The following is a 26,457-nucleotide window of genomic DNA, read 5'->3' on the forward strand; positions in this document are numbered from 1 at the left end:
TTTAACCCTTCCAGTGCCTTTTCCCCTTTTAATGTAAAAATCTTACACAGGTCTAGTCCTAAGGGTGTTTATGGCCTTTCTAGGTTTGTGCTTATAGGGATGTTATCCTCTATCCATCCATCTAGTGTGCATTTTAAAAGCATGTCCACCTTTGTAGTACTGATAGCTAAGCCTCCCCCACAAACACAGTCAGAATGGACATTCAGAGCCTATTAAAAGGTGATCACACAGTCATTCAAAGAATAAAGAATAAATAATAGATTCATTGTAATGAAAGGTGCAGTGTGTGTAGTGGCTCCTTCCTTCCAGGATGCTGACAGTCAGCAATCTCCTGCACAGCTTGCCCTGTAGAGATGGCTTGCAAACTCATTAATGAACAAGTAACCCCTTACTGTCCATCTGACATGACACACAAACACACACAAACACACACACACACACACACACACTACAGTAGCAAGGTTTCTCTGCCTGTCTGCATCCCTTGTTCATTCAGTCTGAAAAAAAAGCTTGTATATTGACATCAGCACAGGCTGGAGAGAGGGAGGGGGTGAAGAAGGGAGAGAACACGCAGGCGTGTTGTGTTTGGGTGGGGAGGGGACAGAGATGTTGAGCAGAGCAGCCTAAAGCATCCTTATTCACCTACAGTAGTTCCAGCTCTCCTAGGAAGGAATTAACCTGTTCCTGTCCCATTGCAGACACCTCCCTGTGAGCCCACACCCCTCCCTTCCTCCAGCCACCCCTTAGCATCCCATCCTCATCCTGCACTGCACACAGGACTAAGTGCCTTGACACCCAGCCTGCAGAGAAGGGTACATTTTTGTATTGCTCTTCTCCCTTCTCCTGTCTCCTGGTCCTTCCCCAAGCATCATGTCTGCAGGGGGAGATTTTGGAAACCCACTGAGGAAATTCAAGCTGGTATTTCTTGGAGAACAAAGTGGTGAGTGTTGTCACAGTGGGTCAAGGAGAAAGAGATGGGGGGGTTAGACAAATACTTGTATTTTTCTCATTATTGCAATGTTTTAGGAATTAACCATTTGAGTGACTAAGGCTGGGCTGTAAGGGGTTAACCATTGCTAGTAGAGGCCCTGGGATTCTTGATTGATTTTTTAGCATCCTTTCATCCTTTCATTATACATCTTATGTAGATACCTAGCCACCCACAAGCCCCATAGCCAATAATCATTTCTTAAATAAACCCTATTAGTGCTTGGAAGGGACACATACAGGTGAGCTTGTCTGTACACATAAACCCTCCCATTGTTCGAATCCAGAAACACCTTGATTTTCATTCTGTTGCGCAGAATGTCCTGTTAGCCATCTGGTTTAATCACTCTAACATTTTAAAATGTCACTTTTGAATATGCTATTTATTTTTGCTAACATGCAGTGATGCCCAGATTCCATGGCCTGCAATCCTACTAAATCTGCTAATGTGACCAATATATATATATATCTGGAGAGCAGAGCTATATGATTCATGGATGCCACCAGTCAGAAGGCTATGTGGATGCTACAGATGTGCTAAAGGCAAGCAGGCCTTTTGCTCAATGCAGAATTTTCTGGTAGATCAAAACTCTGCAGTAAATCAGATATACCACCCATAAGATACATGTCAAAAGCATATGTGTGATCTTTGTATCTGCTTTCATAGAATAGAATGTTGCAGTTTGTATACCATAAAGTCATACAATCTCTGAGCTAGACACACCCTATATGACTCCTGGGATATAGGCATGAGATACACGGGCTGCCTGCCTGCCTCTTATCAACAGAAAGGAGGTAATTAGCAGATGTGTTAGCAGAAGGTGGTATGTGTTTAGTTTTAAACAAGGTCAGATCCCAAAGACTGTCTGTCTGACCATCTCAATGCACAAGGGTGGATTTAGTTATAATGAACTGTATCATACATTAAACGCACAGGTTCACAATTCCTGACGCTCCTTTCTTGATGTGGATAAATCCCAAATGAGAATTTCTATATTTATTTCATATCAATATCCATGTAATAAATAAGTCACAAGCTTTGGATTTCTTTTGACGAAAGACACTGTACTCCTCCTGCCTTGTTTTCAGTGATGACATGCAATATGTATATATTTTTTAATTTTAATTGTTGCACATAAAACATGACCTGTCTGTGTACATGTTCCTGAATTCTCATGTATAATTGTTCTATTCCCTTTGCAATATTACAAGTGAGGAAAAAAAAATGTCCTTCCAATTCAGTCAGAACAAATCCATATTGCAGACTTGCAGATCAAGGACAGTACAAGTCCTTGTTCCGCCTCGCCCATCAGGGTTAAAGGCCACAGCTGTGAACTCATATCGATAGACCTTTTGACCTACGAAAAGCCATTTATTACCACAGCCTTCCATCTGTAGCTGTGGAGGAATGAGAGATAAAGGACTATGGTTATTAGATGGAGTAGTCTAGTAATATTGAGTAACATTCTCCGAGACCTATCCGCCCATGATGGGAATGGTTGTCTATTCCACTGGGTAAAAAGGCAACTATCTAAAGTGCAAGACAATCACATTTGTGCACAGCTGTGCCATTTTGTCTACTTTACTGTCAGACACAGTGAGATGAAGCAGGAAGAAAAAACACAAGAAAGCATTTTGTCAATATTTCCCAAAACGACTGGCAGCCCCTTTGAACGGACCTGAGAAACTGATTTGTATTTCAGCCAGCCAGCCGACCCTAAAAATATATGTTCTTTCATATATATGTATATATATATACAGGCGTGGCCTCTAACTGAGGCCCGATAATATTTTCACAGAGGGAAAGGATAAGTAGAAGCAAATGATGGTAGGCCAATTAGCATGGACAGTGGTCCCCAACCCATTCCTTATGGACCACAAACAGTCTAGATTTTGTCAGTATATCAATTTAAATAAAAAAAGGAAATACATTAATCCTGGGCAGTTGAGGGTCCATGAGGAATGGGTTGATGACCACTGAGCATGAACTTAAATAAATAATTTTTCACATCAAAACCACTTCACTTGATATGATTCTGTCATAACGCAGATGTCTGACTGTCTTAGAAAGCCTACTGAATGATCAGCTTTTGATGTGAGATGCCCTATTCTCTTACCAACTGAAAAGGTCTATTACAAGGTTATGGTAACTCACAGTGTGGGAACTCCGATCCCTTACTATATTTGCAGGAGGGATTGAGTTCACACAGTTTGTACTGTAAAGGGATAAGCTCTGCCTACACAACAAGAACATTCATACAGGGCGCTGGGTGTTTTAATATTGCACAGAAGCAAATGAAGATGTGCTCTACTGTCATGTATTTTTATACAAGTTTTAAATCCTGAGTTCTGTTATATAACCCCCTGCTTCTCCTTTCAAATGAGATAGACACCTTTTGACATCACCAAGAGGAGATGCTTAATACCTAGAGCCGCTATATAGCTATGAATCTTTTTTAACTTTTTTTCCCTTTTTTTTTTATAATTGGTTGGTAGGTTGAATCCCTGGTGATAAAGAGACAACCTACAATATGCGTATGGAAGAGAATAAAAAAAAGGACACTAAAGGAACCAAAACACTTTAGCTTAATGAAGCATTTTTGGTGTATAGATCAAGGCCCAGCAGTCTCACTGCTCAATTCTCTGCAATATAGAAGTTAAATCCCTTTGTTTATGCAGCCCTAGCCACACCTCCCTGCAAGTGACTTTCATAGCTTAGCTAAACACTTCCTGAAAAATAATCTAGATATTTTAGGTTTCTGTGTTGCACAGCTTAATCTAGATTTTTTTTTAAATCTCCTGCTCTGGTAATAGCCTCCTAGGCCAGACAGGGGCCTCCTCTGTGTGGTTAACGTTCAATTTACAGAGCAGGACAAAATAAAACTCTTATGCATGTTAAAGCGGCACAATTTGCATAGTCCCCTGATGGTGACATCACTACTGGGGGATCTCCCAGTGGTGGGGGGAGAGGCAGAGGTGCATTATACTTATCCTAATCTGTAACTCACATGTACCACCATCATCTTCTGGCAGGTCCTCTTCATTGTCAGTAGCCGACATCACTGGTATGGTGAAGAGCATAGCACATACCATTGAGATCTATGGAGGATCCAACACAGGTGGGAGTGGGGAGTGCTGCTTTTAGCTCTGATTAAAATGTTTCTTTGTGCAAGTCACATGCAGGGAGATGTGACTAAGGCTGTATAAAGAAAGTGAGTCTAAACGGGAACTGATAAGGGAAAGAATGTCAGGTTGCTCTAAAGGGAGATGGGGGTAACCCCTAAGGGTAATAATGAAACTCAATAGGGAGCCCAAAGGCTGGCAATGGAAGAGGATAAGACCAGTGTGCAGATACCTCTATCTATGGGAAGCAACCCATAAATAATAAAACTTAACTTTTAATAAATTATAAAATATAAAACCATACATATATCATGCTAGTTAGAACTACAGCTGTCTAATTCTGACACATAATTGATACAAAATTGGATATAACAGAATAACAATGTATTATCCACCTGTAGGTGGTATTAATATATCTCTACCTTATAGTAAAAACGAAACATTATCCAAAAGGCAGGAGGGGGTGATACATAAACAGAGTTTCAATGATGAGGCAAAGAGCAAAACCTGATAGAGGGTAGAAAAGGTAAAAAGCCCAACTCTATCCTGTTTGTACCTTCGAGTGCACCCCTTAAAATATTGCTAACCCACCCTCCAGCTAATCCATAGCAATCAATAATAGTAAGTTTAAAAACAAAATACATAGTAGAAAAAGTAGTGTGTAGTGATAAAGTCTTTTAAATACTATCATATCCGGCTGCAGCATTGTCCCAAATTAGTGGATCACTAACACACAAACAGTGTCCCGACATACGTTTCACCACTAAATGACTTTTCCATTGTTAGTGGCGAAACGTATAAGGGAAGTGATATAACTCCTAAATGGTAGAGAATTAAGCTGCGGTAAATGGTAGAGAATTAAGTTGTTTTGATGTCTATCGTATCCCTTGAATACAGTATTCTGTGCTTTACAGAGAGTTACGGTTGATCTTCGGTGTGCACCAGTTGTAACCAGTATTTAAATCTTAGCCAGCTGGGGTGCAGGGGTTATTGTATGAATAAATATTTACACACCTATCCATAATTTGTTCAAAATTTTTTGAACTTGTTGCAATGTGCTATAAAACCATTTATTTTAAAGCATCGCCTATATTTTAACCATTGTGTTGTGCATGTGCTGGTGGCTGTACATATCAGCCCCGCATGGGTGTGGGTTCACTGTGGTAGTCTTTTATGGGAGGTCAGGCTACCTAGCCACCAGTAAAGTTGTGAAGTATGTGTTAGAACTATGGTCAGGAACTAGACACAAGAGCCATGGTGAACCATTGTGAATAATTTCAGTGAAGTCATTTAGCTAAAATAATTTAGAATATTCCTAGATTTGAATGTGGCTTTGGAGGATAGAGAGGTCAATTTGGTGTTGGAGAAAAATGAGAAATTGGGATTGAAGAAACAGGTTTCAGGGCAAATACACTTGTTGATGGAGACAAAACCAAAAGTGATTGCTACTGTGGTCTGTTTCTAATCTTAAAGAAACATTATAACAATGTAATATTTTATATTATTCCAATGTGTTCCTTAATCTGTCTATTTTTATGGCCCCCATTACAAAAAAGAAAACACTTATAAACTATTAAAAGAACACTTACACTTACTTTTATTCCAGTGCGTAGACAGACTCTTCACTGCAACTGATGACTTTTGTCAAATCAAATGCTGCTCACTGAGGACTTACAGTTCATTCACTGCAATTGTTGTGATCTGCCAATTCTGTATTCAGGGCTGCCATCAGCAATTTTTGGGCTCCTGGCACAGCTCAAGGTTTAGGCCTCTGGCGCCCACCCCCAAGTCTGCTCACAGGGCTTCCCCTGAATCAGCCCACAGTCCCTGCCAAGGGTGCAGTGTGTTTGTGCAGTGGATGTGTTTGTGCAGTGGATGTGTTTGTGCAGTGGATGTGTTTGTGTAGTGGATGTGTTTGTGCAGTGGATGTGTTTGTGTAGTCGAGGCAGTATGTGTGTGTAGAGTATGATGTGTGTAGTGGCCAAGGATTCACAACAGTTGGAGAGAGCTTCTGGAAGCTGAAGATTGCAAGTGCTGGGTCCCCTCTTCTCTCTACTGGCTGCTGCGGACTCGTAGGGGCAGTGGTGCAAGAGTTTTATTTGGGCCCCCCTCTAGCACAAGGGTGGCGAAATATAGATCCCCATCTGTTGTACAAGTCCCAGAATGCTTTGCCGACTGGGGATCTATAAGATGCCCAGCCTTGCAGGATTGTATTTAGCACTGAGCAGTGTTTGTGTGTTTGAATGTAAGCATGTTTTTGTATGGAGTATGTGTGTGTGAATGTTGGTGTTTGAATGCAGGTGTGCATTAGTGTGTAGTGTTTACACTGCCACAAACACTGCCACACACACTGATACACATACAAGCTCACACACTGACACACATACAGTTACACAGATACATACACTGACAGATACACACAGACACACACAGATATACACACATACACTCAGGTACACATCGATACATTTACTGACACACACATGTTGGTAATTTTTTAGCCACCCTTCTGTTTCTTACCTTTGGGGTGGATGAGCTTTTGCTGGCTGGGACTGTTGTGAGTCAGAGTCTGGCTCCTCCTTCCTCACGTGCTCTCCCTGTACCTCCTCCCTCCCACGCGGTTGTTAGCTGGGAGGAAGTGACTGACGCTCATCCGATAGGTCCCCTCAATTTGTAAACCCTGGTGCAGCCACACCAGCTGGACCAGCAGAATTTCCACTGTGGCGCAGGGCCCATAAATATAGCAATAATTGCTATGTATATGTGTGCATATTGGGGATGGGGGCTCAGATGTCTGGTCCCACCAGGCAGGGCTGCCATCAGGGGGTGACAACCATGAAACCACTTTCCCTCTCTGCACACATAGATAGCGAATATCGCGATCTATGTGTGCAGCCGCGGGCCCCCCCGGCTCCCTGTTACCGCAGAGGGGGCCCAGGCAGCACACAGCCTCTTCTCTTCTCCTCTCTGCTAACAACGCTCGCGAGACCCGGTAGCCATGGCAATGCTCCGCGGGTCTCGCGAGAGTTATTGGAGGAGAGAAGAGAAGAAGCTGTGTGCTGCCTGGGCCCCCTCTGCGGTAACAGGCAGCTGGGGGCCCCCCACCGGACCACCAGGGATGGAATCTCCCCCCCCACCGGACCACCAGGGATCATGGAATCTCCCCCCACCCTGGACAAAGGTAAGCAGGAAGGGGGGAGAAACCATTTAATTAATTTAATTTTTTTTTAAATGTTTGTGAAAATGCCCCTTCCTCCCCCTCCCCCTCCCCCTACCCCTCCCCTTCCCCCCAGATTGCACATTTACACACACACTGCATACACTGACACAACACACACACACACTACATACACTGACACAACACACACACACACTGCATACACTGACACAACACACACACACACTGCATACACTGACACAACACACACACAACATACACTGACACAACACACACACTGCATACACTGACACAACACATACACTGACACAACACACACACTGCATACACTGACACAACACATACACTGACACAACACACACACTGCATACACTGATACAACACACACTCTGCATACACTGACACAACACACACTCTGCATACACTGACACAACACACACTGCATACACTGACACAACACATACACTGACACAGCATACACTGACACAACACACACACTGCATACACTGACACAACACACACTGCATACACTGACAGAACACACACTCTGCATACACTGACACAACACACTCTGCATACACTGACAAAACACACACACACTACATACACTGACACAACACACACACTGCATACACTGACACAACACACACTCTGCATACACTGACACAACACACACTGCATACACTGACACAACACACACTCTGCATACACTGACACAACACACACTGCATACACTGACACAACACACACTCTGCATACACTGACACAACACACTCTGCATACACTGACACAACACACACACACACTACATACACTGACACAACACACACACTGCATACAATGACACAACACGTACACTGACACAACACACACACACTACATACACTGACACAACACACACTGCATACACTGACACAACACACACACACACACACTACATACACTGACACAACACACTCTGCATACACTGACACAACACACACACACTACATACACTGACACAACACACACACACACTACATACACTGACACAACACACACACACACTGCATACACTGACACAACACACACACACACTGCATACACTGACACAACACACACACAACATACACTGACACAACACACACACTGCATACACTGACACAACACATACACTGACACAACACACACACTGCATACACTGACACAACACATACACTGACACAACACACACACTGCATACACTGATACAACACACACTCTGCATACACTGACACAACACACACTCTGCATACACTGACACAACACACACTGCATACACTGACACAACACATACACTGACACAGCATACACTGACACAACACACACACTGCATACACTGACACAACACACACTGCATACACTGACAGAACACACACTCTGCATACACTGACACAACACACTCTGCATACACTGACAAAACACACACACACTACATACACTGACACAACACACACACTGCATACACTGACACAACACACACTCTGCATACACTGACACAACACACACTGCATACACTGACACAACACACACTCTGCATACACTGACACAACACACACTGCATACACTGACACAACACACACTCTGCATACACTGACACAACACACTCTGCATACACTGACACAACACACACACACTACATACACTGACACAACACACACACTGCATACAATGACACAACACGTACACTGACACAACACACACACACTACATACACTGACACAACACACACACACACTACATACACTGACACAACACACACACACACTGCATACACTGACACAACACACACACACACTGCATACACTGACACAACACACACACAACATACACTGACACAACACACACACTGCATACACTGACACAACACATACACTGACACAACACACACACTGCATACACTGACACAACACATACACTGACACAACACACACACTGCATACACTGACACAACACACACTCTGCATACACTGACACAACACACACTCTGCATACACTGACACAACACACACTGCATACACTGACACAACACATACACTGACACAGCATACACTGACACAACACACACACTGCATACACTGACACAACACACACTGCATACACTGACAGAACACACACTCTGCATACACTGACACAACACAACACACTCTGCATACACTGACAAAACACACACACACTACATACACTGACACAACACACACACTGCATACACTGACACAACACACACTCTGCATACACTGACACAACACACACTGCATACACTGACACAACACACACTCTGCATACACTGACACAACACACACTGCATACACTGACACAACACACACTCTGCATACACTGACACAACACACTCTGCATACACTGACACAACACACACACACACTACATACACTGACACAACACACACACTGCATACAATGACACAACACGTACACTGACACAACACACACACACTACATACACTGACACAACACACACTGCATACACTGACACAACACACACACACACACACTACATACACTGACACAACACACTCTGCATACACTGACACAACACACACACACTACATACACTGACACAACACACACACTGCATACACTGACACAACACGTACACTGACACAACACACACTGCATACACTAATACACTAATACAATACACTACACACACTGCATTCACTAATACAACATGCACTCTGCATACACTACACACTAACACACTCACTGCATCCACTATACTGACACACACTCTGCATTCACTACACATTAACACACTCTGCATTCACTACACTAACACACACTCTGCATCCACTACACACTAACACACTCTCTGCATTCACTACACATTAACACTCAGCATTCACTACACTAACACACACTCTGCATCCGCTACACATTAACACACTCTGCATTCACTACACTAACACACACTCTGCATCCACTACACACTAACACACTATCTGCATTCACTACACATTAACACTCTGCATTCACTACACTAACACACACTCTGCATCCGCTACACACTAACACACTCTGCATTCACTACACATTAACAAACTCTCTGGATTCACTATACTAACACACACTCTGCATTTAATACACACTAACACACTACATACACTGACACAACACACACACACACTGCATACACTGACACAACACACACACAACATACACTGACACAACACACACACTGCATACACTGACACAACACATACACTGACACAACACACACACTGCATACACTGACACAACACATACACTGACACAACACACACACTGCATACACTGACACAACACACACTCTGCATACACTGACACAACACACACTCTGCATACACTGACACAACACACACTGCATACACTGACACAACACATACACTGACACAGCATACACTGACACAACACACACACTGCATACACTGACACAACACACACTGCATACACTGACAGAACACACACTCTGCATACACTGACACAACACAACACACTCTGCATACACTGACAAAACACACACACACTACATACACTGACACAACACACACACTGCATACACTGACACAACACACACTCTGCATACACTGACACAACACACACTGCATACACTGACACAACACACACTCTGCATACACTGACACAACACACACTGCATACACTGACACAACACACACTCTGCATACACTGACACAACACACTCTGCATACACTGACACAACACACACACACACTACATACACTGACACAACACACACACTGCATACAATGACACAACACGTACACTGACACAACACACACACACTACATACACTGACACAACACACACTGCATACACTGACACAACACACACACACACACACTACATACACTGACACAACACACTCTGCATACACTGACACAACACACACACACTACATACACTGACACAACACACACACTGCATACACTGACACAACACGTACACTGACACAACACACACTGCATACACTAATACACTAATACAATACACTACACACACTGCATTCACTAATACAACATGCACTCTGCATACACTACACACTAACACACTCACTGCATCCACTATACTGACACACACTCTGCATTCACTACACATTAACACACTCTGCATTCACTACACTAACACACACTCTGCATCCACTACACACTAACACACTCTCTGCATTCACTACACATTAACACTCAGCATTCACTACACTAACACACACTCTGCATCCGCTACACATTAACACACTCTGCATTCACTACACTAACACACACTCTGCATCCACTACACACTAACACACTATCTGCATTCACTACACATTAACACTCTGCATTCACTACACTAACACACACTCTGCATCCGCTACACACTAACACACTCTGCATTCACTACACATTAACAAACTCTCTGGATTCACTATACTAACACACACTCTGCATTTAATACACACTAACACGCACTCTGCATTCCCTAAACTATGCACACACTCTGGATTCACTATACTGACACACACACTCTGCATTTACTACGCTAACATACACTCTGCATTAACTGTACACACAGCATCCACTACACAAACATCCTGTATTCACAGTACACACAATACATCCACCACAAATTGAAACACTCTGCATTCACTATACACAGACACTGCGTCTAATACACACACTACATCCACTACAGACACTGCATCCGCTAAACACATTTCATCTAGTACATACAGACACTACATCCACTACACAAACACACACTACATCACTGTACACACACTACATCCACTACTCAAACACTCTCTGCATTCACTACACATTAACACTCTGCATTCACTACACTAACACACACTCTGCATCCGCTACACACTAACACACTCTCTGCATTCACTACACATTAACACACACTCTGCATTCACTACACATTTACACACACTCTGCATTCACTGCACTAACACACACTACATTCATTACACTGACACACTCTGCATTCACTACACTGACACACTCTGCATTCACTACACTGACACACTCTGCATTCACTACACACTAACACACACTCTGCATTCATTACACACTAACACACACTCTGCATTCACTAAACTATGCACACACTCTGCATTCACTAAACTATGCACACACTCTGGATTCACTATACTGACACACACTCTGCATTAACTGTACACACAGCATCCACTACACAAACATCCTGTATTCACAGTACACACACTACATCCACCAAAAATTGAAACACTCTGCATTCACTATACACAGACACTGCGTCTAATACACACACTACAGACACTGCATCCACTAAACACATTTCATCTAGTACATACAAACACTACATCCACTACACAAACACACACTACATCACTGTACACACACTACATCCACTACTCAAACACTCTCTGCGTTCACTATGCACACTGCATCCGCTACACAAACACACTGCACAAACAGTATCTAATACACACAAACACTACATCCATTACACACATTCTAATTCACTTCCACTATACACACCACATTCAGTCCTGCATCAATGTCAGCGGACTAGGTAGGGCGTGGGTGGGCCCGGGAGGGAGCGGACGGGGGGGGGAGGGGAGGAAGGCAGACTTTGTGCTTTGTCAGGGGCCCCAAAATTTCTGATGGCAGCCCTGCCACCAGGACCGCCACGCCCATGACATCATGTTTGTCACCCACTAACGGCGGCCCTGTCTTTATGTGAAGCACTGAATCCAGCGTTTTTCATAGAGAAGCACTGGACATACAAAATGTCAATCATCATCATATCTTGAATGCTAACATCAGATGTAAAATAGATTCAGTTATTCAATTATATTAGTCAGAATGGCCGACTGATTGATCTGTGCACAAAAATCACTTCATATCTTCTAATATTGGGAGGTATGGAATTGGGTGAGTGGAACTTGAGGGGTCGTGGCCAATGGCACAAATTGCTTCACTGGCAATGGCCGTAATGTGCAGATCCTCACCCACTGAAGGGACTTGCCAGTCTGGTACAGTCACAGGCAGAGAGTGCTGGGAATTGTTCCCTGCACAATTCTAGTGCCTGCTATACAGCGTGAGGTTGTCTAATGATATGCTCACGTTGTGCTGCCTGAGGACATGTGAGGCAGGACCCTAAAATAGGGACCATCCCCCAAAGTTGTCTAATGATATGACATTTGGATGGTCTGCACTTGAACGGACACTAGAGTCATCAAAACAACTATAACTTAACAGAGCAGTTTTAGTGTATTGGTCACACCCCTGCAGACTGTGGAAAAAAGGTGAGTTTAACCCTTTTTCAAGGAGCCAAAGGGGGCTGGCGACCTAAACAGCGGTTTCACAGCTATAGTGCCAGGAACACGTGCTTGCATTGTTCCTTTAAGCATTAGGATGCACACACCTCCCACTCAAACCAGGTATATATGCAGCACACACAAGTCACTCCATTGGCACCTTCTCCACATACCTTACTCATTCCCCTGGCATAGGAAATGGGAGACAAGGTTCTGGCTGGTTATGACTTGTAGATGATGATGACATGTTTCATATTTATTTAAGAATTCATGATTTTTATTCTAATTACATGTCCATTTGGCTGTTTATTCATTCAGAGTGTCTATTCGTTTCTAGAATTTGTGAGCCATTCAATCTCTTAATATTTCAATTCAATGTTTTGTTTTGTTGTTCTCTAAATGATTTTGAACTAATTTTCAGAAGTACCGTATATATTTCTCATAAGTAATTAGGTGTATGTATATATGTGTTACTTCTGAAGTGAGATCAGTTAAACCTGGAAGAATCTGAAGTCTCTTAACCAATTTCTATGACCACATATATTATTTTTTTTCTGGAGAGTTCTATGTACAGTTATCCTACAAAATGAGTTTACAGTGTCCGTGGAGCATGACGGACATGCCCCAGTGTTATTTTATATTCCGGATAAAATTGACAGCACTTGAGAAAGGCCTAGCAGGTGGCAGTTTCGCGTGGTGGCCTTTTGTTGTTGTTGTTAATATGTATTTGTGCTTATAGTCACTCCTCCTCCTGCTCCAAATTTTATTCATTTGCTAATAAGAGCCCAATAGGGAGGGTACTAAGTACAGTTTGGGGATCTCTTACTGCCCCTGGTTTGGCTTGCAGGTTGTTTATCTTGATGAACTAAAGCTGTGTGTATAGGGATAATCTGCTACCCAATATACTCAGAGAGCAGGTATGGAGTGTTGGTGTCACACAGTTTGAGCTGTGGCTTAAATAATTCAAGTAAGCATCTCCTGGTGATACTTTCTTGAAAGTTAAGTTTGCATCGTATTATTGTACGTATTCGCATATCTACTCTGCAGTGTGATATGTTTGTGTATATGTATGTGATTGCATGTATGATGCATGTATATAGACATATTCAGTCCTTTATACACACTATATTTGCATATTGCACATGCTACACAGCAACATATACTCAGATACACACGAACACTCAAATTACACTTGCAGGCACATACCCAGCCACACAGATTACACGTGCACCGACATTCGGTCTTCATTCTTTGTAATTGCTATTAGTTAATTTGTTTTTATGATGAATGAAAGAGTAGCTGAAGCTCCAGTCCGAATTACGGACAATAGCATGCGCAGGAATTTCATAGCGCCAGCTAGTGAGGGCAAATGACGTGACCTGTAGGTCATTCCTCTGGCAACACTAAGATGGGGCTAGAACCTAGATCCGAAGCAGAAATAAAGGGATCAAAAAGGTGAAATCGACACTCATCAGTTATGTTAAGCTTGTTTATATGTTTACAAACAATGTGCAACTTCTCAAGCCACTGTCTGTCCTATATGTATATATGTATTTGCACAACAACAACAAAAAAAAATGTAAAAAAAAAAAAAGGTGAAATTGGGGACCTAGAGGCATTTGGGGTTGACTTGGGGGACAATAAAATATAGTGGAGTCAGAAGGGGGGTTAAAAGTTAGCAGATGCGGCTATGACTGTGCCACTTTAATAATTAGTGTCCATCCAGCACTAAATGTATCATCTTTACATGTACAAACCTGTTCTGCAGCTTTTTTGTTTTTAAAACTTTAACAAATGCATATTTTATTCGTTGAATGCATTTTTTGATATAGAGTTTCTCCTTATAGAGACTTTTTAAGGGTTTACTGGTTTCCTGTTTCAAAGAGCATACAATGAAGATTGTGAATGCATCGGGTGGCAATGTTACATTAGACATGATTAGATTTTCTTTTTCTTTCTCTTTTTTCTCCTATGGGTAACCAAATGGTATACCACTAACTGTAGCTGGACTGCAGCACCTTAAAGAGAAACCATGGGGGAATTACCTCCTTTTAAAACTTTATAGCAAAATTGGTCACAGGAACCGCACTCACTCCCAGCGACCACAGGTGCTCCGGAATAGGGCCAGCAATCCAAACATGTCAAGGCAGCAAAAAAGATTCCCAGGCACTCAAAATGTGAAAGCCGCAGGCAGATTTATTGCAAAAAAATAGACAGCAACGTTTCGACCTAACAAGAGGTCTTTTTCAAGCTTGTCCCCTTTTTAAACTAGGCATTATGCCCAGCAAGGGTTTGTATGATAAGTACTTCATCCCCCATGAGTACTTCCACTCATCACATAGGATGATTGTAGATGATCTGTAAATTGACAGGAGCCGTACCACAGTTGTTATCAGTTTTGCATAGCTCAGTTCACTATTAGTGATGTCCCGAACTGTTCGCCTGGAACCGTTCGCCGGCGAACATAGCTTGTTCGTGGCGAACATAGCTTGTTCGTGGCGAACATAGCTTGTTCGTGGCGAACATAGCTTGCTCGCGGCGAACATAGATTGTTCGCGGCGAACGCGGCGGGCGAACATATGCGATGGTCGGTCCGTCGGCTATTCGTCATCATTGAGTAAACTTTGACCCTGTACCTCACAGTCAGCAGACACATTCCAGCCAATCAGCAGCAGACCCTCCCTCCCAGACCCTCCCACCTCCATGACGAATAGGGGGCGGACCGACCATCGCATATGTTCGCCCGCCGCGTTCGCCACGAACAAGCTATGTTCGCCAGCGAACGGTTCCTGGCGAACAGTTCGGGACATCACTATTCACTATTCATATATACCAATAGGAAGATTTGTGGCCTTTGCATGTACCCTCTGGGGATTGGCTCTCTCCCAAGAAGAGAGACAACTCAGTCCAAGCTGTGTAGAGACTAGTTTTATTTTAATGTATAGAGCGATTTCTGGCAATCTTTTGCAATGAGCGCCACTAAAAGGGACAATTCACTTCCCAAATAACATCACTATTTTCAATGAAAAATAGCATTTTTGCATTGAGTGTATCTCCAAACACAGCTTGCAAAAACTGCAGATATCTCTCTTTGAAGTCCTCCTCTCCTTCCCCAGCCCATACGTTTTGTCGCTGTCCAATCATAGATTTCCAAATGCAGCTAATTGAGAAGTCTTTACACGGCAGGTGCTCTGGGCACTGCCAGCCTTTTAAATTTAGATCCACTGAGCTAAACTACCAGGAATTAAGAGGACAAGTAGTCTGATTGACAGGCAGGGGGTGTAACAAGGTAATTTATAAAAGTTCAATTTTCTATTATAATCTGCACTTTTTGTAACATGAAAAAAGAGGACACATTCTTCACACATAAATCACTCCAGGAAGCTAAAGTGGTTTAGGTGTTTGGAGGATCCCTTTAACTGAAATGATTTTTCAGTGTCCAAGCATATTGATCACTTTACCTTTATCTGCTCTGGTGGTCCTCTCACAAGATCTGGATCAGACTTCAGGAAACAGAATAGTTTAAATGTGCCTGCTTTTTTTTTTAGGACGTCAAGCACACACATACAAATACCTCCTAAACAGGCCTGATTATTGGGCAAACCTTGCAAATGCCTGGAGGGCTTAGATGGCTTTTGCCTGTAACTCACAGAGGAGATCAAAGTGCCGACCTTGCTGTGTGCTGTTACAGGCAGGAGGGGAGATCCAAGATCTTCCTCACTGGTCCAGTGCAACTTACTGCCAGATAGGGAGGACCTAAGAGGCTGTAGACCTGCATCTCTTCCAGGTGCAGAGTATTCCTTCCTCTCTTCAGGCTGTGCAGAGCGTTGCAACGCTCCATACATCACCATGTCAGAGCTCGCAAGAAGAGTGAACTCGGCCTGTACCATATATATATATCTATATATACACACAGGGGCGTATTAGCCGCGAGGCAAACAAGGCATTTGCCTTGGGCGGCATTTTCCAGGGGGCGGCAAAAAATGCCGCCCCCAAACGCCCAGGGCAAATGTCTTGTTAGCCTTGCGGCTAACAGACATGCCGGATGGGCTGGCTGTTAGGCGCGGGCGGCACTGGGTGAGTGAGGCTGGGAGCCGGAATATGATGTCATATTCTGGCTCTGCCTCCCAGCCTCACTCTGCGGGCGGCGCGCGAGGGAGCTGAGCAGAGAGCTCAGGGGAAAGTGCTCCCTCGCCAGTGCCACCCGCGCCTAGCAGCCAGCCCAGCAGCCCGACTGGCAGCCCCAGGAAGAGGGAGAACCCCCCCCCCCCCCAGCATTCCTAAAGGTAGGGGGGGGGGATCTCCCTCTTCCTGGGGCTGCCAGTCGTGATGTGGTAGAGTAAAAGGGAAAATAGACATTTGTTAATATATATATATATATATATTAATATTTTATAAACAAACTTCTGCTGCAAAATGTAAAGTGACTGTGAGACTTTTTATAAATGCATATTTTTCCTAAATATTAAACATGGAGGGAAGGCCATTTGGAGTGTAACTGGAGTGTAATCTATCTCAGGCAGCCTGGGCCATATATTCTGGTGTTGAACTGACGGAAAGATGCACCATGAATGTGGAATTCCAATTGTCTGTCTGTTAGTGTCTGTCTTAGTGTGTGTCTGTCTTAGTGTGTGTCTGTCTCTTAGTGTGTGTCTGTCTTAGTGTGTGTCTGTCTCTTAGTGTGTGTCTGTCTCTTAGTGTGTGTCTGTCTGTTAGTGTCTGTCTGTCTGTCAGTGTGTGTGTCTGTCAGTGTGTGTCTGTCTGTTAGTGAGTGTGAGTGTGTTTGCCTGTTAGTGAATGAGTGTCTGTTAGTGAGTATGTGTTTCTGTCAGTGAATGTGTGTGTGTGTATTTAGAAAGCGGGGCAGGGTGGAAGGGTTGGGTGGGGGTGGCGCGTGGGGGGGGGAGGGGGGGGCGCCTGAGTTTTGTCCTGCCTAGGGCAGCACAAAACCAGGATACACCACTGTATACACATACATCCATCTCTCCAACTGGCCCTCTCCCACCCAATACAGTCACACACCACATTTCTCAAAAACACTGGATCCCCTACACACACAACAGTCTATTATGTATTAAAGTGGCATGGTTAAATATCCTTTTTGCCCTCTTTATTTACAGGCCCACCCGAACATCGGTTTTGGCACAACACAACCGACTTTAGTTAATTATAAGGTATCAACGTTAATACGGCTTATTTCCCTGACCACAAATGGGAAGGTGGAGCCTGGAGTTGTGGGAGGGGATTGACCGGCCTATATAAGCTCAAACCTACCTCCATACTGAGCTGACGTCCACTGGTCACCCCACCCACCACTCCCTCTATTCAACTACCTCTTGATGGGCCCTCTTTATTTAAAGGCCCTCCCGAACATTGGTTTTGGCACATCACAACCGACTTTAGTTAATTATAAGGTATCAACATTAATACAGCTTATTTCCCTGACCACAAATATATATATATGTGTGTAAACCAGTGTTAATGTTGACAGCAACTTTTTAGTTAGTTTTATTCATAGTCTTTTGACTACAATGCCATTTAGTTTTTCATATTTTAGTCATCTGATTTTTTGCAGTTTTAGTTGGCTGAAGTCTAATGGGATTAGTTAAAGCGTAATGCATCATTTAAGCTTTTCTATTGAATTTCCAAACACACTGTATTCTGCTGGAAAAGTAGATATCTATTAACCTGTTATTATTTATGGGATTAGGGTTTGGACATACAATATAGGCACATGTTTAACTGTTGTGATACAACATGCAACCAAGTCTCGTAAAGAAACAAAATAGGACTTTTCACAAAGACCAGTAATGAGAAATATATTGATTATAACAAGTGGGTAACACAGGAGGTAGGTGCAGCACCTAAATAGTCCTTATTTGGGGATATGTAACGACAAGAGAAAAAAAAAAAACAGAATAAACTAATAGTGTAGTATTTAAAACATAAATTTGTATATATATATATATATGATAAAAAATGTGCACTCAAAAAAAAATTGCACTTTTTTGGAGCTTCAATACAGCTCCAACTTATGCGCCTGGGCGGAACAATCCCTGCCTAAGGATAAAGTGCAGTGCTGATTCTTCTTTTGTTTGTGGTTGTAGGAGGTATCCTCATAGAAATAAAATAGATTAAAATTGTATATAGTGTAGTATATTAGGGCTATGGAGCGAGGGTAGCCATAGCCCTAATATAGCGCTCCATAGCCCTAATATACTAAACTATATATGATTTTTATCTATTTTATTTCTATGAGGATACCTCCTACAACCACGAACAAAAGAAGAGTCAGCACTGCGGCGCTTTATCCTTAGACAGGGATTGTTACGCCCAGGCGCATAAGTTGGAGCTGTATTGAAGCTCCAAAGAAAGTGTACATTTTTTATTATATATATACAAATTTATGTTTTCCATCACCTCTATCTCGCAGGCTCACTGCCTGGGTGTCCTTTTTAACTCCAACCTCTCCTTCACCCTTCATGTCCAATCAATCGCCAAATCCTGTCGCTTCCATTTCAAAAACATAGCGCGCATCCGCCCCTATTTAACCCCGGATGCGGCTAAGGTGCTGGTCCATGCTCTTGTTCTCTCTCGCCTGGACTACTGCAATGCTCTTCTCAGTGGTCTTAGGTGTTCCCAGATTGCACCGTTGCAATCTATAATGAATGCAGTGGCAAGGCTCATTTTCCCTGTCCGCTCGCACCTCCCATGCCTCCCCGCTCTGTCAGTCCCTGCATTGGCTCCCAGTTAGATATAGGGCTTAATTTTAAATTCTGGTGCTTGCTTAGAAGTCCCTACATAATGCTGTTCCAATCTACCTATCCTCCCTAATACACAAGTTTGTCCCGTCAAGGCCCCTACGCTCTGCCAAAGACCAACGTATATCCTCTGTCCCTACTACCACCTCTAACGCTCGCCTCCAAGACTATTCCAGGGATTCCCCCCCCCCACTCAAAGCCCTATCATTAAAGTGTCCATTTTTGTCCCAAATGTTGGGAGGCATGCCCACAGAAGGGCAAACTTCAAGCACCTCTATTGGAGGAGATCAAAATGGTGATCCCCAGATTCTGAAATCAGGCACAAACAAGATGAAATAGCATTAGCTGTTGGAAAGATGGCCTTACTTTTGACACTAGAATACTTTGGTATACAGAGCAGTTCATGGTCGACTCAATGACTGCAAGGTTCCCAGGTCCTGTGGCTGCAAAACAAGCTCAAATCATCAGCCCTTGACACAGTGATGTATCCTGGTTTTGTGCTGCCCTAGGCATGACAAAACTCATTAAGGTCTGTAGAGTCCAAGATGTAACTCTAGGGTTTTTTGCAATTTCTCTGAGCACTGCACGGTCTGACTTTGGGGTGAATTTGCTGGGATGTCTACTCCTGGGAAGATTGGCAACAGTCTTAAATGTTTTCCAGTTTTGAATAATCGTTCTAACTGTAGAATGATGGACTTTAAATTGTTTGGGAATGTACTTACAACCCTTTCCAGTTTGATGGGCAGCGACAGTTGCTTCTCTAAGATCATTGCTGATGTCTTTCCTCCTTGGCATTGTGTTGACACACATCTACACAATGACAGAGCTTAATTAAGAAGATGCAACAGGCATGGGATGGCTGACAAGGAAGCCCTCACATAACATACTGTGGATTAATAGCAGGAGGTGAGTTGTGATGTCAGTTGACAGAGTACAGCAGGAGTGTGGCAGTAGACAGGAATAGAAAAAAAAATAAAAAAAATTATATTTGGGGTATTTATTGGTGGACAGCGGTATTTTTGATAACCAAGCTGCTAAACTATAATGAGTAGGTGTGTTGTCCCTGGAGGTGACTGCTGGGTGACATGAGACAGTGCTCATAACATGCATAGCACACAATGATTGTCATTGGTGATAATGGACCTATGGAAACAGGGTCTGCATCTCTGAGGTTGAACAGAGTCTGCATCTTTAATTCATTATTGAGAAAATGCATTAAAATATAATTTCATCTCTGAATGATTCCTTTTTTAATTCAACAGACTCTGATCCTCTTTCAAAGATATCCTTTTCAATCAGGAAACAGCTCAGATGGCAATATGGAATTATAATTTTTTTCCATTGAATAACCAATTTTCTCTGTTATCAGAAATCTGTGAAGATCTGTATATTACTACTAGCTTGTCATCCTCTTTAGTTAAGGGCTGTAGAGCTAAGGCACATGTTTTTTTGCAGAGGATGACTTTAGTATATTGAGAAAATTGTTTGTGCATGAGGTTCCTTCAGCTTTATCCTTGGTTTGGATGAGAAATTATTAATTTTCCAACCCAGGGCTTGAGGCTTACTGCCTGCACGCTTAAAATCCAACATAGTGGAACTTTCCTATTAACTACTTAGTCTATAGCAGTCCTCATAGCCATCCCTACCCTGCTGTTCCAACTTTGCTCACGTTGTGTCACTTTTGCAATATGCTCAGGCAGGGCCGCCACCAGAAATTTTGGGGCCCCTAACTCAGTTCAGGGTCTGGGCCCCCTGGGGCCCGCCTCCAAATACCGCCCACTGAGTCCACACACAGACACAAACGCACACACTGATACAAAAGGACACAGATACATACTAACAGACACACATACTGAAACAGACATACACGCATACAGGCATACATACTGACACACACATACTGAGACATACACACAGGCATACATAGTGACAGACAGACACATACTAACATACATACAGACACACATGCAAGAGGACATAAAGACACATACATACATACAGACACCAACATACATACACACACACATATTCATACATACAGACACTGACATCCATACACACATACATTCATAATGGCATACAGACATACACAGACATACATTCATAATGGCATACAGACATACATACATACATACAGACTGACATACATGCATATATACTGACAGACATACATGCATACAGACATCCATACACACATACACACAGACCTACGTTCATAATGATATGCAGACATACATACAGACATACATATATATACATACAGACAGACATACACAAACATACATAGACAGACATACATGCATGCAGTCAGACAGACATAGACATACACACAGACATGCATCCAGACATACATACATACATACATACACATACATGCATACAGACATACATGTATACAGACATACATATATAGACATACACACAAACATGCATGCATACAGACATACATACATACATACATACATAGACATACGGACAGACATACATGCATGCAGACAGACATACATACACAGACAGACATACATACACAGACAGACATACATACACATACATGCATCCAGACACACAGACATACATGCATACAGACAGACATAGACATACAGACATGCATGCATCCAGACAGACAGACATATACATACAGACAGACATGCATGCATCCAGACAGACAGACATAGACATACAGACAGACATGCATGCATCCAGACAGACATGCATAGACATACATGCATACAGACATACACATACAGACATACATGCATACAGACAGACAGACAGACATACACATACATGCATACAGACACACAGACATACATACAGACATACATGCATACAGACATACATACATAGACATACATGCATACATACACAGACAGACAGGCATGCATACAGACACACACATACATACAGACACACATGCACACACACAGCTCATTTTCCAGCCACCCTCCTGTCTCTTACCTTTTCTTTGCAGGAGGGTGGCTGGGGCTGATGGGAGTAGTCGGCTGGCTCTCCCTCATTGCCGCGCGCGCGCTCCTCCCGCGCGGAGTGAGCTGGGAGGAAGTGACTACTTCCTCCCAGCAGCACTTGCTGCGGCTGCTCTTTTTTTTTTTAAAGGGGCCCGGTCGCGCTATACAACGGCCACAGCGCTGACCGGGCCCCTGAAGGAGGGGGCTCATCGGGTGGCCCTAAGTGTGTGGGCCACCCGATGGCCCCCACACGTGGGGCCCGGGCGGCCGGGCCCCCCAGGGCCGCCGGGCCCGTGACAACTGTTATGGTTGTCACCCCCTGATGGCGGCCCTGTGCTCAGGGCACTATGACCCTGCAGACAGAGCTGAAACAATGCTCTCTGCATGGCCCACTTGGTTGACATGCAGGCTGCAGCCTGGCACCCTTTGGGCAGCACCAGTAATTTGTGTCACTGGCCCACTCTCTTAAACCGCAACTACCAAATGACTTTGTGAGGCGCTATGTAATAGGGTACCTGCTCATGAATTTACACATTCTATTTTTGCAGTCAGGATTATTGGTGAAACCTTACGTTGGCAAGAGCTGGCTAGAGAAATGTATGCTTTAGGTTAAAAACATTTTAAATAATACAATTTCTAGCTGATGATTTTTTTTAGAGCTTGACTTTTTTTATTCTAAGGTTTTCAATTCCTCACAATTTCTGGTTTATTGAATAACCATATCTAAGCCCCCCTTTCCTTCCCTACATATTAGTACATACACCAGTACTGCAATACTCGCATACATACAATACTACAATACTTAGGTACACCATTCTTCACTTATGTGACTATCTCCCCATCCCCCATTCAATGCCTAATATCTCTTTTATTGGCCACATGTTTGTTAAGGTGGGCTACTGACATGTTAGATCCCCCAGCTAATAATTGTTAATATTGGTTATTCTATACTACATCTAACTCAAACCGGATCTGTCAAAGATCTAATGATCGCAGATGTTTTCTTAAACATTTTGATTGGAGGGCTAAACCAGCTGTGGTCTTCAAGCTCAGTCCCCTTTGGCAGTCATCCTTTTGGTCAATATTTCCACCAACTTACCCTACAAGCATGCTGCTGGCGCCATTGCTAACACTTACTCACATTTTCACTTTCCGTCTACACTCCTCCCCCGCCAACGTCAGCCGGTGGGGGGGACCTAATGCGCATGCGCAGCAATGGCCGCACGCCCATTAGACCTCCCCATAAGAAAGCATTATTCAATGCTTTACTATGGGGAAAATCTGACGCTGGAGGTCCGTGAGGACCAAAAGTCCATTTGGATTCCGGAAGCCCTCTAGTGGCTGCAATGTTAACATTCTCTGGAACTGTAATGTTTTACATTGCAGCACTAAGTGCAAAAGGGTCACAGCACCCAGACCACTTCAATTAGCTGAAGTGGTCTGGGTGCCTACAGTGTCCCTTTAATCTCTAATTCCACAATTTACAAAAGATTACTCGCTGTGCCTCTTTCAAAGGTTAAACCCAAACTTTTATTCACACATTCATTGCTTTGTGGATTTTCTTCTGCAAACCAAGGTTAGGGCTATTCTGGGAAAACTTAGGAGACGTTATGCCCTTCAGGTAGCCATCAATATACCACAAAATATATGTTAGAACAGACCCTGTAACTGTCGTGGGTAAGATCATCTAGAATTTGGGCTCCTGTCCCACCATCGGGGTAGATCCCTGGAGCCCTGCATCTGGGGGAAACTGATGTCAATGCGCATAGCGCGAGCGCATCATTAGATGCGCTTGTGGTCTGTTGATTAAACTCAAACCTTATAAACTCCTCAATATTCTGCTCCTTTAGAAAAATATATAATATAACCAATTAGATCCTCTGCCAATTAAATATGAGTTCATTTAGTTTTAACCTTTATGTAATTATACCTCACTTCCCTTAGACTGCAAGCTTAGTTTGCAGGGGACTCGCATCCTTATCTCTCTGTGCACTTAAATTTGCTTGTTTTGACTGTCTCGTCCAAGACTGCCTGCAAGCAGACTGCTGCTGAATTAACTTACTGCAGTGTGAACACGTTTAATGATTCATTTGCACTGCACATTCGCTGGCATCTGTTGAAACAAGACATCAAAAAACAAAAAACTGGGGTGGCAGGATTGGGCCCTGTCCGGTGCGGGACAGTAAAATGCATGCTAGTTTAAAAAGCATCAAATTATAATGCAGTTTTATAAACACAATAGTTGAGAAAATAGGGATATTTTAGACACAAAGCAGAGAAGGGTCCTAATTTTGAAATAATTGAAGATGTTCTAAATCACCACCCATTGACCGTCCGTCCTCTTTCTGCTTCTGTTATCGACCCAGTGTTACCCAGTCAATTCAACCCACACTGCCTCACTCTAAGGGCAGATGGAATTTAACGTTCAAGCTTTTAATATTCTAAGCTATTTCTTAAATATTGTAACAGATTCATAGCAGGGATGGAACATACTCATCAAGAAAGGTTTATAATAGGGATTCAATAATGATAAATACATTACTTTTACAACATAAAATGAAACCAAAGAAGAAGCCAGTCTGGCTGTTTTTATCTGCCGTTACAGTGTGTGTTTAATCTTAAAGTGTACAAATCTTATTTCCGTACAATCAATACTTGATTATTATTTGAGTTACCGTATATTGATATAGGTAATATCTTTCAAATTATTGTCACTTTGTTCCTGGCTGGTCCATTCAATTTAATTTTTAGTGGAATGTCTGCCACTAAAGGCAGGAGGGGCACAGGGAATTATTTTTATTATTACTTTATTATTTATACAGCGCCATCAGATTCCGTAGCGCTGTACAATGGGTGGACTAACAGACATGTAATTGTAACCTGACAACTGGACGTACAGGAACAGAGGGGTGGAAGGTCCTTCTCCATGAGCTTACATGCTAGAGGATGAATGGTATATTTGTTTTGGCCCCAAATCTTGTTGACTATATATATATGCAAAGTGTGAGTTTATCTGTTTTTTTACTTTTTTATTTTGAATAATTTTGGCACGTTAATGTTAGCACACTATATTGCACTTTCTTTTGTCACGCCTGCTTTGCTAAAGCACTGAAGCTCAAGATGA

At 42.9% G+C, this 26,457-nt stretch overlaps 1 protein-coding gene across 1 annotated transcript in view; it reads left to right on the forward strand.

Annotated features, from left to right (window-relative positions):
• Nucleotides 1-567: 567 nt before the first annotated feature.
• RAB6B (RAB6B, member RAS oncogene family) overlaps nt 568-26,457 on the forward strand; it is a 92,254-nt gene continuing 66,364 nt past the window's right edge. Inside the window, exon 1 of the mRNA XM_063440912.1 lies at nt 568-940. Within this exon, the coding sequence (XP_063296982.1) occupies nt 871-940 (70 nt within the window). The 5' untranslated portion in view covers nt 568-870. The remainder of the gene's footprint in view (nt 941-26,457) is intronic.

Source organism: Pelobates fuscus, chromosome 2 (assembly GCF_036172605.1).
Source record: "Pelobates fuscus isolate aPelFus1 chromosome 2, aPelFus1.pri, whole genome shotgun sequence".
Taxonomy (NCBI): Eukaryota; Metazoa; Chordata; class Amphibia; order Anura; family Pelobatidae; genus Pelobates; species Pelobates fuscus.